At 42.4% G+C, this 18,932-nt stretch overlaps 1 protein-coding gene across 6 annotated transcripts in view; it reads right to left on the reverse strand.

The window, feature by feature from the left end:
* The window catches only part of PANK1 (pantothenate kinase 1), a 59,303-nt gene that overhangs the window by 5,903 nt on the left and 34,468 nt on the right, over window positions 1-18,932 (reverse strand). For 4 of the 6 annotated variants that reach the window (XM_077258935.1, XM_077258934.1, XM_077258939.1 and 1 more), the window contains 3 exons: window positions 10,001-10,254; window positions 7,470-7,646; window positions 3,226-3,349 (listed from right to left, as the gene is read on the reverse strand). In XM_077258935.1, coding sequence (XP_077115050.1) covers window positions 3,226-3,349; window positions 7,470-7,646; window positions 10,001-10,254 — 555 coding nt within the window. Of the gene's footprint in view, window positions 1-699; window positions 2,020-3,225; window positions 3,350-7,469; window positions 7,647-10,000; window positions 10,255-18,932 lie in introns of those variants that run through there. The other 2 variants (XM_077258937.1, XM_077258936.1) reach the window with 2 other exon arrangements.

Genomic DNA, 18,932 nt, shown 5'->3' on the forward strand with positions numbered 1-18,932 from the left:
CTACGCTAATGTGAGCGAACCCTCAAGGAAAAGAAGAAGCTCCTACTTGCTGGTTTTCCTGGGATTCCTTTTATCCAGTTTGGCCTTTTGGCCACTAGATGTCAGCCCATGACAAGCCTAGAATATGTGGTCATATATACACCCATCAGCCAGAACATTTTACAAATATTGTGCACTATGCAGCTTCATCCACAGCAAGCTGCAAGGCAATATGTCTACTGACACTCTTTATCATAGTCATCAATAGCTTTGTCAGCCATTTTTGCTCTTGCTCTGGCCTAACATACTTGTGTCCTCTAATATAGCTATCTAGTAGCGGACGATCAGATTAGGCGTCCAAAATGAGACTTGCCAGAGTCTAATACCCCCACATCATCTTTCGAAAGAAGAATCAAGGGGCCACCAAACACATTAGATGACTATTGGCAGATTCAACTGACATTAATCTAATGTGTACGGGGTCTTTAGCTTACCAGTTGTCCATTCTTAGCCAGGACGACCCCACAAGATCTGCCATTTCTTGGATGCGGTGACCCAGTAGACTACTTGTCACAATTTAGCTCTTGCCAAAGCTACTCAGATCCTTACACTTACCCATGTTTCCCGCTTCCCATACATCTACTTCAAAAACTGTTGTATCGCTGCCTAGTATATCTCCCCTTCTCCATGGGACGACGTAACAAGATAATGTCATTCACTAAACTGGTTAGTGGTTTTAATGTTATGGATGCTTGGTGTATATACAGTACATGGGCACACAACAAAAACAACAACAAAAAGATCCTACAAAGTAAATAATAAATGGTGTGAAAACAGAACACGCTATGGCACAAATCCCTAAAAAGCTGATACATTTAAAAGGACACTTGTCTATAGACACGAGGCTTGAATACTTTGTGTAGACACTGTACTTGCTAGGATGCACCCACATTGGGTGTCATTTATATGGCGCAGAGGGCCTGGTAGGAGAAGTTTACTGTGTTTACACCGTACCCAAAATATGCCCAAATACCACAACGCTATGATGACACAATGTGCTACCTATAAGACGCACAGCAGTCATGGCACGACCATCCTGGGGGGAAAGACAATGCAATGTGGAAGACTAGACCAAGAGTCGGGTCCTTGGCAGCTTCTCCCGACTGACAGGTCTCCCCATATGTGTATGTCAGCCAATGGTAACCGGGCTGGGAAGACCACCATTGACCAGCCTCTTGGACTAGTCATCCAAGCTGTATTGTCCCCATCCAGCTTTTAAAGGAATGTAAAGCAGCCACATTTCAGAGTGAAACCTACAAGGTTGCAAAAATGACGCCAGGGTCGGATTCATGCTGCCTGCCATTTGGGCACCATGAATCAGCTGTCAGGTTCCCTTTAACCATAGGCTTTGAGAGACTTGTAAACAGGCCAGTCGAGTTAGTTAAGGAACCCCGATCGGCTACATGAAAGCTGACTGCCTTTTCCGACAGGCCGGCAAACATTCTATGTGCACAGAACGCGTTAACACGAATGTTCTCGGCAGCACACTATTTACATGGGGTGATATGCCATCAATAAAGATGATTTATAAGCCGGCTTCAAAATCATCGCGCCTGACGAACAAGAGTTTTTTTTCCGTGCTTGTTATGTGATTGCCCACCTGTTTAGATGAGCCGATAGTTAGAAAGGGGCATTTACCACTTGTTGGCTCATTTAATAGGGCTGCTTTACAGACAGGTGAATACAGGACTAATGTGATCTACCCTACACATGACACATTTAGGATGACTAATGAACCCTTTCTGTAACCCAGAACTGAACAATGTGTGCTGCCGAACATGACACAGAGGTATAATACACACGGCATGCACAGCAGAAACGGTCATAGGAAGCACAGGCTATGGCACAGCAGAAACGGTCATAGGAAGCACAGGCTATGGCGGGGATCCGACTCTAGGATTCTGCTGCAGTTCTTCATGCTTTGATAGCCCTGTACAATGCTGCTTGAACTCCATGCCACAAGGCAACACTGTAAAGAAGCTGAAAGCAGAAAGACGATGACATGTTGATTTCATTCACCAAGCAGGTCTGTGCCCGTGCAGGGCTTACAATCTCCATTCTCTACTACAGTGACATAAACATATCCATAGTCATCAGGAGTCTCAGTTATAAAGAAAAATAAATTCTCTAAATTAAAAAAAAAAAAAAATACTGCAATTCACCCCAAAAAAATGCAATAAAAGACGATCTCCAGTCTTGATACACTGAGAAACAGCTCATGGGATTGAAAAAGTAGAATATCGCAGCCGATCATCAGTCCAAAGACTTTTTTTCTTTACTTTTATAAATAATAATTTGTTTCCTCTTGAAGGGCTTATCCTACAAAATATAAGAATCATCTATCCCAAGGACAGGTGATTATAGGGGTTGTCCGGTAAAAACGATGCATCACCTTACTGATTGGCGGAGGTCAGACAACCGACACCTACATCAATCAGTAATTGGGGGAATTTTTTACTCCCCCCACCACCAAAGAGAGACCTTTCATCACTATTACAAAGTAGGGTGCCTGACCACCACGGCATTCATTCTTTATGCCTAACAGCAGTAGCACCATAGGGAATGAATGGAGCATAGGTCGCACACATTGCTCCTCCACGCCAACTGTCTACAAGTGCCCCGTTCTGACAAGTGATGACGGTACCAATGATCAATACGGTATCGTCTCTCCTATGCGTAAGTGATAACTTGTCTTCACCAGACAATCCCTGTAATGCTTGATTGCTGGGCCTCCCAATGATTTAACGCCCACTTACCACTGAAACGGGGGTCTCCAATTCATCCTCACTTAACAGAATGGTGGTTGAGCATTTGTGTTGTTGCTCCACTCTAAGTCTGTGAGACACAGTGCTCGGTGAGGCAGCCCGGTAATGATACGCCATCCTGACATTGTGAATCCAAAGGGGCCATTTAACTTCCATTTACCTTTTTTTTTTTTTTTTGGGTGGTTCTCAGTCCCCACTAACAGGGGAAATGATAATGAGTAATTTGTTAATTTATTGATACAGTTCCAGGAGGAACAATAGCGGGAAAAACAATACAGAATTCTCAGATACCCCTTTAAACGGTAGAATTTCAACTAACTGGGACGGTATATAGAGTATATAGCGGAATAGGTGTAATTCAGTTTTTCGCCTAACCAGTTTGTAAATCCCATTTGAATAGATGAAGAAATGTGATCATTACCTCATTGAGGGCGCACATACGAGCAATGGATCCTATGTTGTTTGTAATGGTAACCAGGGTCGCTCTTGCCAAGTCTTCCTTACTTATGGTGTCTCTTTTCTCTTTGCTCATCATGTGGCCAAAGCTTTGAGAAGGACAGCAAGGACAAAAGTGTTAATATGTGTAGACACAGGCATGATAGATTTCCACTAACATACAGGTTGCTCTCAACGGGCAAGGCTCATGTTGCCTTCATTCTTGTATATACAAATCCCCTTATATTCTACTTACAGGGGATTTCCAGGACCACATTTTATTTTTACTATGTGCCTAAGAACATAACAGGCAGGTAGATGCAACCTATGTTGTACCTGACGACAATTTTTGCTGACCCAGAGCGGTCACAGACCACTCCTGCCAGCGATTCAGTGGCTTCCACTGACCTTATGTCGACAGAGCAGAGGCTTCCTTTCCGCTCTGTTGACGAGGTGTGACTGCCAATATCATGCTGACCGACAGCCGGCTCCCCGCATCCTAACTGCGGGGAGTTGGCTATCTTTCCAGATAATGTTGGAAGTGGATAACCGTGGACAGAGCACCCGGAAAAGGAAAAGCTGCTGTTTTGAAATGGAGCAGCTGAATTGCCGGCAGGAGTGGTAAGTGACAGCTCAGAGCCAGCACTGCGTAGAACAGCAACTACTTGCCTGTTACTTATTAGGCCCATAGAAAAAAAAAATCTTTGACAACCTCTTTAACCAGGAGCCGGAATGACATGGATGTAAGTGGTAGTCGCAACTGGGTATCACCTTTGGAAAATTAGAATGAGGATCTTAAAAGAGGACGTATCACTCACTAGCCATAAATATATGGCTGAATGTGGAGTTGTCGGTTATTTGTTCCTGTACATCTTTGTTCCTGAGATATGGCCCCCTCTTCCCAGTTTTAAATCTAGTCTTGTTAGCCATGGAGGTATGATCATTAATGCTTCTCTGGGTAATTTAGAGTAATAGAGAGTCATATCTCAGTAATGGAGAGGTGCAGAAACAGGTTAAAAAAAAAATAAAAAAATTAAATAACCCACAATGCCAGACTCAGGAAAGCAGTGACAAAAAATTACATAAGCATGGTAAGTGTCAGGTGTTTTTTAAGTAGTAAAAAGTGAAACAAAAATGTCACACATTCTGGATTCGGCCAAGGAAAAATTATCAAAAAAAATTAAAACTATGTATTAATGGATTTCCTAAATGACCTTAAAGAAGACCCATCACCAGATCAGAAGTGTTCAGCTTTTGCTCTCACTTTATTCCCCATGCTTCCCTGATTATTGCATGGTGTGTTTTTTTTAAATCCACCATATGGTTCCAGACAATTAGCCTTGTTATTTAGCGCTAATTTTAAGGTCTTCACCAAGGAGGCGCTGCTCACAGGGTAATAATTCAAAGCGCCTAAAGACACAACCCCAAAGAATCCTGAGAAACGCCTCCTTAGTAAAAGAAAAAGCAGCACTAAATAAAAGGCCTAGATCTCTGGAACTGTATGTTGGATTTAAAAAACAAACAATGAAAAAAAAACTATGGAACATTCAGGGGAGAAGCAGGAATAAAATAAAAGCAAAACCTTTAAACATGCTGCCTCCCCAAGACAACACCTTCGGTGAAGACAGCCGCCCTTGGCGATCACCTGATCGCAGCAGATCAGGTTCCCGGGAACACCCACAGTAAGCTGTTTTAGCTTGGGGAAATCTTTCGATAAGGTGACATGAGGACATGATTTATTCCCTGAAATTATTATTCTATGTGTCACATATACGGATTATGACATTTACAGTCATGGCCAAAAGTATTCACACCCCTGCAATTCTGTCAGATAATACTCAGTTTCTTCCTGAAAATGATTGCAAACACAAATTCTTTGGAATTATTATCTTCATTTAATTTATATTAAATGAAAAAACAATCCAGCAAAAATAGCTAGAAAAATCTATTCTGCCACTAATTGACCAATCAGCAAGAATACCAGCTACAGCATGGTCAGCCTCAATATATGCTAAAACATAACATTTATTAAACCTTTAAAACGCAATAACAGCATAAATAAATCATTAATTAATATATGTGCTCATAAACACCAGTGCTCAAGTAAAAAAAGGGTTTTGGTTCAATCTCACCCATATGAGTAGTTCTCTCTCGTTTCTCACAGCTCATTCCATGAGGATAAACCGCACCAGCAGGATGAAACAAATATACAGTTCTAGAGGGGGACCTTGGGGTCTATATCTCCTTGTCGTGCCCCTGTACGTCTCCTGCCCTAACAAGGGCAGTACCCAAGTGTCATACTGCTTTAAAGGATACCCATAAATCATGTAGCCTCCCTATGTAATGTATCTTCCCAACGCGTTTCCTCCCCTGTCACGGGAATTCATCAGGGGAAGTTTAAAGTAGGCTATTAAATAGTTGCCTGCAGTGACATTTGAAACTCCGAAATACCGACTGGTGTTGCCGGTGCCCCTCAATGGGGAAAGTGCTCTCATGGAATGAGCTGTGAGAAACGAGAGAGAACTACTCATATGGGTGAGATTGAACCAAAACCCTTTTTTTACTTGAGCACTGGTGTTTATGAGCACATATATTAATTAATGATTTATTTATGCTGTTATTGCGTTTTAAAGGTTTAATAAATGTTATGTTTTAGCATTAAATGAAAAAACACAAAAGAGAATGAAGCAAAAAGCAAAAGATTGATCATTTCACACAAAACTCCAAAAATGGGCCAGACAAAAGTATTGGCACCCTCAGCCTAATACTTGGTTGCACAACCTTTAGCCAAAATAAATGCGACCAACTGCTTCCGGTAACCATCATTGAGTTTCTTACAATGCTCTGCTGGAATTTTAGACCATTCTTCTTTGGCAAACTGCTCCAGGTCCCTGATATTTGAAGGGTGCCTTCTCCAAACTGCCATTTTTATATCTCTCCACAGGTGTTCTATGGGATTCAGGTCTGGACTCATTGCTGGCCACCTTAGAAGTCTCCAGTGCTTTCTCTCAAACCATTTTCTAGTGCTTTTTAAGTGTGTTTTGGGTCATTGTCCTGCTGGAAGACCCATGACCTCTGAGGGAGAAACAACTTTCTCACACTGGGCCCTACATTATGCTGCAAAATTTGTTGGTAGTCTTCAGACTTCATAATGCCATGCACACGGTTAAGCAGTCCAGTGCCAGAGGCAGCAAAGCAACCCCAAAACATCAGGGAACCTCCGCCATGTTTGACTGTAGGAACCGTGTTCTTTTATTTTTTTTTTTATTTTTTTTTTTATAATGCCTCTTTTTTTCTCCTGTAAACTCTATATTGATGCCTTTGCCCAAAAAGCTCTACTTTTGTCTCATCTGACCAGAGAACATTCTTCCAAAACGTTTTAGGCTTTTTCAGGTAAGTTTTGGCAAACTCCAGCCTTGCTTTTTTATGTCTCGGGGTAAGAAGTGGGGTCTTCCTGGGTCTCCTACCATACAGTCCCTTTTCATTCAGATGCCGACGGATAGTACGGGTTGACACTGTTGTACCCTCGGACTGCAGGGCAGCTTGAACTTGTTTGGATGTTAGTCGAGGTTCTTTATCCAACATCCGCACAATCTTGCGTTGAAATCTCTTGTGAATTTTTCTTTTCCGTCCACATCTAGGGAGGTTAGCCACAGTGCCATGGGCTTTAAACTTCTTGATGACACTGCACACGGTAGACACAGGAACATTCAGGTCTTTGGAGATGGACTTGTAGCCTTGAGATTGCTCATGCTTCCTCACAATTTGGTTTCTCAAGTCCTCAGACAGTTCTTTGGTCTTCTTTCTTTTCTCCATGCTCAATGTGGTACACACAAGGACACAGGACAGAGGTTGAGTCAACTTTAATCCATGTCAACTGGCTGCAAGTGTGATTTAGTTATTGCCAACACCTGTTAGGTGCCACAGGTAAGTTAGAGGTGCTGTTAATTACACAAATTAGAGAAGCATCACATGATTTTTCGAACAGTGCCAATACTTTTGTCCACCCCTTTTTTATGTTTGGTGTGGAATTATATCCAATTTGGCTTTAGGACAATTCTTTTTGTGTTTTATTCATTTAAGACAAATTAAATAAAGATAATAATACCAAAGAATTTGTGTTTGCAATCATTTTCAGGAAGAAACTGAGAATTATCTGACAGAATTCCAGGGGTGTGAATACTTTTGGCCATGACTGTACATTTATAAAGTCAGAGAAATAAAAGTTACCTAGAAGCAACAGCAGAGCCCTGAAGGCTGAAGCGCTCATAGTCCCCACCGTAGATATCCTTCACCAGTTTATCCACATTAGTGCTGTCTCCTTTTGCGGCCATTTCCAAAGCTTCTTCAAATGTCTCACAACCCGTCAGCAGGCAGCACAGGCCAAGGAATGTTCCTCCTCCCAAACTGAAAACCGGACACAAAAATGTAATAATTGATGATTACACAAATCATATGGGCAGACAATCTACACTTATTGGTGCAGCGTTGTGGTACATTTGTGGTGTAGGTTTGTCTTTCACGGAACAAAGCCTAAAAAACAGCAACTGTCATGTTAACATCCCATGACCGCGAGTTCCATGAGACGCTCCAGAAATCCAATGACAGGAAACCAATCTGCTCTTAGCTAGAATTATTTTTTAACATTTTTCTAGTAGGAAATTGGGGAAATAGTAGTAGAATATAATTCCACCCCCGCCATGATTATATTTCTGACCACAATCACATACGCTAGGTGTGATATATGCAGATCTCAAAATCCCTATGTTATGATGTTCTTTATGACATTGTGAGAGCATAACAGCCAAGAACAAAAATATATTATCTATGAATGATTGTCTTGTAGACTTATCCAAGATAATACCCAGTGTTAGAATAAAGCTCAGGCTACAAGGCGACATTGCCGCAACTTCTGTCACATGACCAAAATTTGTCGCATGTCGCTGCTACATCAGTATAAAGAAAAAGGCAGCATCCATTCCAGCTACATAGGATAAAATGCCAAACCTTATCATACAATGGATAAAATTCCATAGCACTCAAAAAATAAACGACGCGTTGCGATGGCACGCATGCATTCTTAATCAGAGCTCTGATTAAAGAAGCCCTCTTCACATCAAAATTGTTATCCTCTTAATAAATTGCAATCATATTACATAGCACTGTGTACTTACAATTGCTCATTTTGCCCTTCTAACCATTTAATTCTTCTGTTTTCCATTTGGTCTATTCCATTAAAAACTGACTAAATGAACCCTTTTAAGCTCTATGTAAAAAAAAAGGAGGTCAATTTTCCCTGTATGAGTCATTACTCACTGCAAAAGTCAATGGCAGTGGAGAGGGGCAGAGCAGGTGGGTCAGGAGTTGAAGAGAAGAATGATTTCTATGGAGACAAGAAGCTTCCTGTTTCTACATACAAAAAAGAAAGAAGAATTATCTGGGTAGAAACGCAAAATGAGCAATTGTAAGTACACAGTGCTATATAATATGAGGAGTGAAATATATTACGAGGAAAAAAAAAAACTTTTTATGGGAGGGCTTCTTTAACATTGAAGGAGTATGAACAAAACACGTAGCTCTTTCCTCCCTAATGGTTTCTCTATTTTCTGAGCGCTATAGAATTTTAATCATTATATAACAACGTTTGGAATTTTAACTTAGAGGTAGAACATTTTTTTCTATATACTGCTCCATACATTTGTCCAGGACGAAGTAACGTGTACATGGAATAATTGGATATTTTTGGTGAGCTAACTCTATCGCCTATATTTTACTCACAGTGCTATTATTTCCACAGCGCTTTACATACATTAGCCTTTATGAGTCGCTGCTACATCACAGCACAACGCAAGTGAATGTGGTTGTCTTGTGACCCTAAGGCTGCCTGCACACGTTCTGGATTTTTCACGTTTTTTTCGCTATAAAACCGCGATAAACGCATACATATGCATCCCATCATTTAGAATGCATTCCGCAATTTTTGTGCATATGTTGCTTTTTTCCGCAAAAAAAATGCATCGCGGTAAAAAACGCAGCATGTTCATTAATTTTGCGGATTTCCCACTATATTATTGCATTGGGAACCTCTGGAAAAATCCGCAAAAAATCCGCACAAAAAACGCGAGAAAAATGTGCAAAAAAACGCAAAAAAAACGCATGCGGATTTCTTGCAGAAAATGTCCAGTTTTGTTAAGGAAATTTCTGCAAGAAATCCTGACGTGTGCACATAGCCTAAAGGTACTGCGACAAGCAAGTCGCAAAAAATCTGACGCTGTTGGACTTCTTGTGACATGCTTACTGCAGTACCCTCGGGGTCATGCGATACGACCACATTAATTTATATTGTGTTTTGATGTAGCTGTGACACCTAGTAAACGTTGGTAGCATGACAAGTGTTGTGATTAAAGTTGTCTCAACCTAAGGTTGTTGGGGGTCGCTTTGAAAAAGCAATTCGAAAAAAAAAAAATAATATAGTCTCTTATTTCACCTATGGGACCCTATCAGACCTTACATGAGCACTACATATAACTATGGCCTTCTGCACAAAAGTATATGGCAGTTATAGGGACACCAACAACCTTAGAATTCAAGAGAAAGAGTTGCAGACAAATTTAGCCACTTCCCTACCAAATGGCCGAGAGGATGAATGGTGAAGGTCCTCCTATGTCCTCAGGTGGTGCATGGCCAAGAGGTTAATTGCCCCATATGTATAATCTATCTGTGGTGAATGGAAGATCTCTCAGGGATAAAACGACGTTTACCTGGTCCCAGTGACTCTTTTATAGTTGTCTTTAGAATATACCGCAAGAATGCTGACTCCTGAACCTATGTTAACCAGCAACATAGGATAAGGATTATCAAGGCAATATGGCTTCTTCTGACACTGTTCTGGGTTCGTTGGGTTGTCAAAGTAGTAGCATTCTGGACGGCCATTAAAGCCAACAGAATCGACATAGAGGAGGCCTCGGATCAAGCAGTCCAATTCATCAAGTTTATGGAGCTGGAGGTCGGCTATCTAGAAAGAGAGAAACATTAAGTTAATGAATAAGCAGGTGTAAGTAGAGCAGAGGATACTGTCTCCAAACACAAGGGCAAAGAGCCATCAGGCGACACTTGCTCTCCTGTACATATTAGATATTGCATAAGAAGTCACTTATAAACAAGGTACAAAAAGTTATTAATTTCTACATTGCACTTTGCCTGGGCAACTACAGCAAAAGCTACCAAAGGTCGTTCCAGGTTCTTCAGGGCTAACAAAAAAGTGTGGGGAGTGGGGCACCACTAATCTTATATTCAGGAAGTATATTCATAGACAACACACGGCAGCATAGCATCTATGTACACATTCCTTATCCATGGAGGATTTCTAGGCACCGAAATTGACCTGTAGCAAAGATCCTCAAGATCTGCTCTCAGAGACTAAATGAATCCGAGCTGTGATCACATTTCTCTTTGCACCTTCCGTTTAGAGGAGCAGACAAATGGATTTCATGTGCAAATCCATCGGCTGCATTACAACTGAAGCAGAGGTACCCCGCTGATTATCATGGTCTCCACCTGGATTTCCATTTTGTTCAAGTTTTTAGAAGAAAATTTGCATCATGCAGAACACATAACAGAACCCAATGAGCAACGGTACAGTGCAAAGACTGAGTACAGTGCCGCGGCTCATCGCTCCCTTAAATTCATTGAACTGGATGAGGAAGCCTGCATAGCAGAGATGCGGCACACTGTCACGATGGACGCCAGGACTAATGCTTTCAGCTAAGAGTACCTAGAAAGCAACAGAGAAACAGCCAACTTGGTGAAAAGACCCACCATAGACCCCCTTATTGCTCAGATCCAGGGGTATATATTATCAGTATCTCGGGGAATGTATCTGTCTGTATATTATGAGGGGAGGTGAATATATTATCAGATTATTCCCAACATTTACAAATATCACCTATCCACGGGATAGGCTATAACTTGAGGATTGGTGGGTACCTAACCTTTTTGATCCCCAATGATCCAGAGAATGAGGCAACAATTTAAGTGAACCAATACTTCCTTTATTTTCTATGGGACTGAAGGAATAAAAAGGAGTCCTGTACTCGGGTATCTCTGCAAGTCCCATATGAAATGGACAGAATTGTAGTGCTCATGTGGGCCACCAATCCATTCTGACCGGGCATTGTACAGCTTTATTATAGCTATCCGTGGGAGTCAGGGCAGTTGGCACCCTCCGATCCGCAAATTACCACCTATGCACTGGATAGCTGATAATTTTAAAGGGAACCTGTCACCAGGTTTGGCTGATAAGAGATACGGCCATCACCCTTCAGGGCTGATATACAGCATTCTATAATGCAGTATATCAGCCCCGACCTGCAAGAGAAGAAAAATAACTTGTTATACTCACCTGCGGGGCGGTCCGGTCCGATGGGTGTCACTGGTCTTGGTCCGGTGCCTCCCATCTTCTTACGATCCCCGTCCTCCTTGCTTCATATGGATTGACGCATCCCTTTGTCATCCACACAGCCTCCTCGGCACCGCGCTCCTGAGCAGGCGTATTTCGCGATCCTGTTAAGGGCAGAGCAAAGTACTGCAGTGCGCTTTCGCCAGGGCTCTTTCCCAGCACCCACGCACTGCAGTGAAGGGCAGAGAAGTACGCCTGCGCAGGGGTGCCGAGGAGACCCACCATCCACACAAAGCAGCACACAAAGCGGCGGACACCGCGTCCATGAGCGCCACGGTGGCATGCAGCACATTGACTGTACATAGACTTCAACAACGCCATTTCTCTACCTTACGAAGGTCTGAAGTCAAGACCGAAACGTTTCTCTACTACAGTAGTGATTCCTATTAAATGCCGTTTGGTCACCTAAGATGAGTTCTGGGTTTACTTAATATATCCAAACAAAGCAAGCAGGATGGCGGCATCACAAGAAGAAGGGAAGCGCCAGACCAAGACCAGTGACGCCCATCGGACCGGACCACCCCGCAGGTGAGAATAATAAACGTTATTTTTCTTCTCTTGCAGGTCGGGTAGGGGGCAGAAATACAGCATTATAAAATTCTGTATCAGCCCTGAAAGGTGATGGCCGTATCTCTTATCGGCCAAACCTGGTGACAGGTTCCCTTTGTATTGGGAATAACCCTTTAAATACTACTACTAAAACCAAACTGTATGCAATGAACACCAAATGTTTCACATTTTTCAGTCCAAATGAGAAAAGATTTGTGATGCACTATAGGGGCTATCTACAGTAATGGCCAAAAGTATTGACACCCCCGCAATTCTGTCAGATAATACTCAGTTTCTTCCCGAAAATGATTGCAAAGACAAATTCTTTGGTATTATTATCTTCATTTAATTTGTCTTAAAGGGAACCTGTCACCACGTTTTTGGAAGATGGGATAAAAATAGCGTTAAATAGGGGCAGAGGTGGGCATTACATTAGTGTGTTTGTTATGCGTTTATTACCCACCTAAGTTGCCGAAATACCTTTGCAAAGTCTCCGTTTTCGCCTGTCAATCAGGCTGGTCTGGTCAAAAGGGCGTTGTCTTCCCCCAGATTTTGCGTAGTTTTCCGTTGGTGGCGTAGTGGTGTGCGCATGCCCAAGGTCCCGAATCCTTTGCCAGGGGATTTAAAAGAGCGCGCTGTTCGTTTTCATTGGTGATCGGTGGGCGCGGCCATCTTCCTTTGGCCGCGCGTGCGCAGAAGCGGCGCTCTGCTGGCCGCGGCTTCAGGAAAATGGCCGCCGCGATATCCATCTGCGCACGCGCGGCATCCCGCGGCCATTTTCCTGAAGCCGCGGCCAGCAGAGCGCCGCTTCTGCGCACGCGCGGCCAAAGGAAGATGGCCGCGCCCACCGATCACCAATGAAAACGAACAGCGCGCTCTTTTAAATCCCCTGGCAGAGGATTCAGGACTTTGGGCATGCGCACACCACTACGCCACCAACGGAAAACTACGCAAAATCTGGGGGAAGACAAGACGCCCTTTTGACCAGACCAGCCTGATTGACAGGCGAAAACGGAGACTTTGCAAAGGTATTTCGGCAACTTAGGTGGGTAATAAACGCATAACAAACACACTAATGTAATGCCCACCTCTGCCCCTATTTAACGCTATTTTTATCCCATCTTCCAAAAACGTGGTGACAGGTTCCCTTTAAATGAAAAAACACAAAAGAGAATGAAGCAAAAAGCAAAACATTGATCATTTCACACAAAACTCCAAAAATGGGCCAGACAAAAGTATTGGCACCCTCAGCCTAATACTTGGTTGCACAACCTTTAGCCAAAATAACTGCGACCAACCGCTTCCGGTAACCATTAATGAGTTTCTTACTATGCTCTGCTGAAATTTTAGACCATTCTTCTTTGGCAAACTGCCCCAGGTCCCTGATATTTGAAGGGTGCCTTCGCCAAACTGCCATTTTTACATCTCTCTACAGGTGTTCTATGGGATTCAGGTCTGGACTCATTGCTGGCCACCATAGAAGTCTCCAGTGCTTTCTCTCAAACCATGTTCTAGTGCTTTTTGAAGTGTGTTTTGGGTCATTGTCCTGCTGGAAGACCCATGACCTCTGAGGGAGACCCAGCTTTCTCATACTGGGCCCTACATTATGCTGCAAAATTTGTTGGCAGTCTTCAGACTTCAAAATTCCATGCACACGGTCAAGCAGTCCAGTGCCAGAGGCAGCAAAGCCACCCCAAAACATCAGGGAACCTCCGCCATGTTTGACTGTAGGGACCGGGTTCTTTTCTTTGAATGCCTCTTTTTTTCTCCTGTAAACTCTATGTTGATGCCTTTGCCCAAAAAGCTCTACTTTTGTCTCATCTGACCAGAGAACATTCTTCCAAAACGTTTTAGGCTTTTTCAGGTAAGTTTTGGCAAACTCCAGCCTGGCTTTTTTATGTCTCGGGGTAAGAAGTGGGGTCTTCCTGGGTCTCCAACCATAAAGTCCCTTTTCATTCAGACGCCGACGGATAGTACGGGTTGACACTGTTGTACCCTCGGACTGCAGGGCAGCTTGAACTTGTTTGGATGTTAGTCAAGGTTCTTTATCCAACATCCGCACAATCTTGCGTTGAAATCTCTTGTCAATTTTTCTTTTCTGTCCACATCTAGGGAGGTTAGCCACAGTGCCATGGGCTTTAAACTTCTTGATGACACTGCGCACGGTAGACACAGGAACATTCAGGTCTTTGGAGATGGACTTGTAGCCTTGAGATTTCTCATGCTTCCTCACAATTTGGTTTCTCAAGTCCTCAGACAGTTCTTTGGTCTTCTTTCTTTTCTCCATGCTCAATGTGGTACACACAAGGACACAGGACAGAGGTTGAGTCAGCTTTAGTCCATGTCAACTGGCTGCAAGTGTGATTTAGTTATTGCCAACACCTGTTAGGTGCCACAGGTAAGTTACAGGTGCTGTTAATTACACAAATTAGAGAAGCATCACATGATTTTTCGAACAGCGCCAATACTTTTGTCCACCCCCTTTTTATGTTTGGTGTGAAATTATATCCAATTTGGCTTTAGAACAATTCTTTTTGTGTTTTTTCATTTAAGACAATTTAAATGAAGATAATACCAAAGAATTTGTGTTTGCAATCATTTTCAGGAAGAAACTGAGTATTGTCTGACAGAATTGCAGGGGTGTGAATACTTTTGGCCATGACTGTAAAAAAACAACAAAAAAAAACGCAACATTTGTATACATACATTTACATTTTTTGACTGTAGAATAATATAATAAATTTATACAAAATGTATAACTGGAACACTAGCATGGGGCACAACTATTGGTTCATAGGAACAGTCCATGTAAAACATGTAACGTTGAAAATAGCGATCATCAAAAGTTCACTGCCAAGTGATAAAAATTTTAAAAAACATGCCACATGTATTGGACGTCCACTAGAAGTAAAACTGGGCGAGTCCCTTGTGTGTATTTGCAGATCCCAGACTAAATAGCAGCATCCAATGTAAAAAATGCTACAAGTCTCAAATATGCAGTTCAGTTCTGGGCACCAGTTCATAGAAAAGATGATCTGGAGTTATGGTGCTTTCACAATGGCAGCTGTTCATTGGTCCCATCGGGGCTTATGTCTGCGCCCCCTGGCAAAATGGGATTAGGGTGTATGCCCCAATGGGGCCAGACTATAATGGTGCGGGCAGAGCGAACATGTGCTCTGTCATTCATCATTTGCGGGTGTGTATGCCTACTGGAGACGTACACCCAGACAGTCTGATAATGGATATGGAGGATCTTGGTTTTGAGGAAAGATTTAAAAAAATTATATATTTTTTTTTTTTCTTGAAAAGAGACATCTAAGGCGGGGGGACATGAGTACCTTGTACAGGTACATGAATGGCCTTCACAAAAAGTGTGGTCAAAAGTTGCATCATGTACAGTTATATGAAAAAGTTTGGGCATCCCTATTAATCTTAAGCTTAATGTTTTATAAAGGTTGTTTTTTTTGCAACAGCTATTTCAGTTTCATATATCTAATAACTGTTGGACACAGTAAATGTTTCTGCCTTGAAATGAGGTTTATTGTACTAACAGAAAATGTGCAATCTGCATTCAAACAAAATTTGACAGGTGCATAAGTATGGGCACCTCACCAGAAAAGTGACATTAATATTTAGTAGCTCCTCCTTTTGCAAAACTAACAGCCTCTAGTCGCTTCCCGTAGCTTTTAATGAGTTCCTGGATCCTGGATGAAGGTATTTTTGACCATTCCTCTTTACAAAACAACTCCAGTTCAGTTAAGTTTGATGGTCGCCGAGCATGGACAGCCCTCTTCAAATGATCCCACAGATGTTCAATGATATTCAGGTCTGGGGACTGGGATGGCCATTCCAGAACAGTGTAATTGTTCCTCTGCATGAATGCCTGAGTAGATTTGGAGCGGTGTTTTGGATCATCGTCTTGCTGATCCATCCGCTGCGTAACTTCAACTTTGTCACTGATTCATGGACATTATTGTCAAGAATCTGCTGATACTGAGAGGAATCCATGCGTCCCTCAACCTTAACAAGATTCCCAGTGCCGGCATTGGCCACACAGCCCCAAAGCATGATGGAATCTCCACCAAATTTTACTGTGGGTAGCAAGTGTTTTTCTTGGAATGCTGTGTTTTTTTGCCGCCATGCATAACGCCTTTTTGTATGACCAAACAACTCAATCTTGGTTTCATCAGTCCACAGGACCTTCTTCCAAAAAGAAATTGGCTTCTCCAAATGTGCTTTTGCATACCTCAGCTGACTCGGTTTGTGGCGTGCTTGCAGAAACGGCTTCTTTCGCATCACTCTCCCATATAGCTTCTCCTTGTGCAAAGTGCGTTGTATAGTTGACCGATGCACAGTGACACCATCTGCAGCAAGTTGATGCTGCAGCTCTCTGGAGGTGGTCTGAGGATTGTCCTTGACTGATCTCACCATTCTTCTTCTCTGCCTTTCTGATGTTTTTCTTGGCCTGCCACTTCTGGCCTTAACAAGAACTGTACCCGTGTTCTTCCATTTCCTTACTATGTTCCTCACAGTGGAAATTGACAGGTTAAATCTGAGACAGCTTTTTGTATCCTTCCCCTGAACAACTATGTTGAATAATCTTTGATTTCAGATCATTTGACAGTTGTTTTGAGGAGCCCATGATGCCACTCTTCAGAGGAGATTCAAACAGGAGAACAACTTGCAAGTGGCCACTTTAAGTAGCTTTTCTCATGATTGCATACACCTGGCTATGAAGTTCAAAGCTCAATGAGGTTACAACACCAAAAAAAGTGCTTTAGTAAGTCAGTAAAAAGTAGGTAGGAGTATTTAAAACAAGAAAATGATAAGGGTGCCCATACTTATGCACCTGACAAATTTTGTTTGAATGCAGATTGCACATTTTCTGTTAGTACAATAAACCTCATTTCAAGGCAGAAACATTACTGTGTCCAACCGTTATTAGATATATGAAACTGAAATAGCTGTTGCAAAAAAACACAATTTTTATAAAACAATAAGTTTAAGATTAATAGGGGTGCCCAAACTTTTTCATATAACTGTAAGACCCCTTCAAAAGACAAGGAGTCACTTCCTTCGCCTGGAGAAGAATAGGTAAATCTCCAGAGGAAACAAGCCTTCTTTACCATAACGAATACTCTGTGGAATAGTCTACCTCAGGAGCTGGTCACAGCAGAGAACGTTGATGCTTCCAAAAAGTCTTAGATGCTTTTTAAGAAGAAAATAATATAAATAATCAAGTGTATAATTTTTTAAATGAAAATTTGGTCCAGTGGATTGATAATTGGGATCAAGAGGAAGGGTTCTCTCTTTTGGGGTGGGTTGGATCATGCCTTGTCGTTGTACATATGCTCCATTTCCTTTCTTATTTTCCATCTCTTGTTGAACTTGATGGATATTTTCTCAATTGTACTAACGATGCAAGTAATTGACGCAAGAAGGAGACCCATATTTTTTTCTGATAAAATGCAACGGTCTCCAAAAAAACCCTAAAATTTCTTGTCGCAAGCCACAAGTAACATCACCATCATGGGCCACAATGTAATAACTACACGCTATTGCGACTTGCTAACAATCTGACGGGGTTTTTGTTTTGATAGCCAAATCACAAATAGTCACAGACAAATCCCACAATCTAAGATAGATGTTGCTGTAGCCCAAGATCCTGTAATATATACAGCGTGTGCCCTAGATGATCCAACCCAGGAAACGCTGGACTCCTGGCACAAAGTAAAGTGTCTGAACTCTGCTGTTTTGTGGCCAATATTTCCATATATTACCCCATTAATAGCCCTACAGTTTGCAGCCTCATTTCTCTGTTCGGTTGCCTTTTTGATGAGAAATGGTTCCAAATTACAATCAGCCGCCGAGGCCGGGCCTACCGTCTCTTCATGCACATTTGGTTGCTATGCAACAGGCGGCAGTGAGATCGCCAGCTCTTCAGTGTCCTGTCTGTTTCATAGAGAGACCAAAGGATTATTCTATTCAGTGTTCACAGAGCACAGGCTCGGGATTATACTTGTGTGTCCTCCTCGTATCACTGAGAATCAGTCCTGCTCCTACAGGCACTGCCTACAAATGGCCCTCTGCAACCATGTGTGAGAAAAACCCACAATGGTCACTGGAATTACATGAAACTGACAAAAGTCATGTTCTATTTAAATGTATTTAATATCAACTAAGGCTTCTTTCACACTTCAGTTGTTTGGCGTCAGTCACTTCCGACATAGTGACGGATTGACGGATCCGTCACAATTGTTGAGAAAACGGTTCCAACGGATCCGTTTTTTTGACGGATCCGTTACTTGGGGGTTGTCTGGGAAAAGTATCTACTTTTTGGAGCATGCGCAATTGAAAAAGCGGATTGGGGCGACGGATCCGCCGAAATGACGGTCGCGACGGATCCGTCGCCCATAGGCGGCCATTCTATGGAATGACGGACGCGACGGATCCGCCGCGAACCGTCATTTCGGTGTTGACAAAAAACGTTTCAATGTCCGTCTATGTCTAGACAACGTCCGCCAAATTTTGACGGATCCGTCGCATGACGGATGGAACGGACGACCATCCGTCACAATCCGTCGCCAATGCAAGTCTATGGGAAAATAACGGATCCGCCAAAAAAAAATGACGGATCCGTTATTTGAGGAAACTGGCGGTTTTAGACTGACGCCAAGCAACTGAAG

The sequence above is a fragment of the Ranitomeya variabilis genome, chromosome 4 (assembly GCF_051348905.1).
Source record: "Ranitomeya variabilis isolate aRanVar5 chromosome 4, aRanVar5.hap1, whole genome shotgun sequence".
Classification (NCBI taxonomy): Eukaryota; Metazoa; Chordata; class Amphibia; order Anura; family Dendrobatidae; genus Ranitomeya; species Ranitomeya variabilis.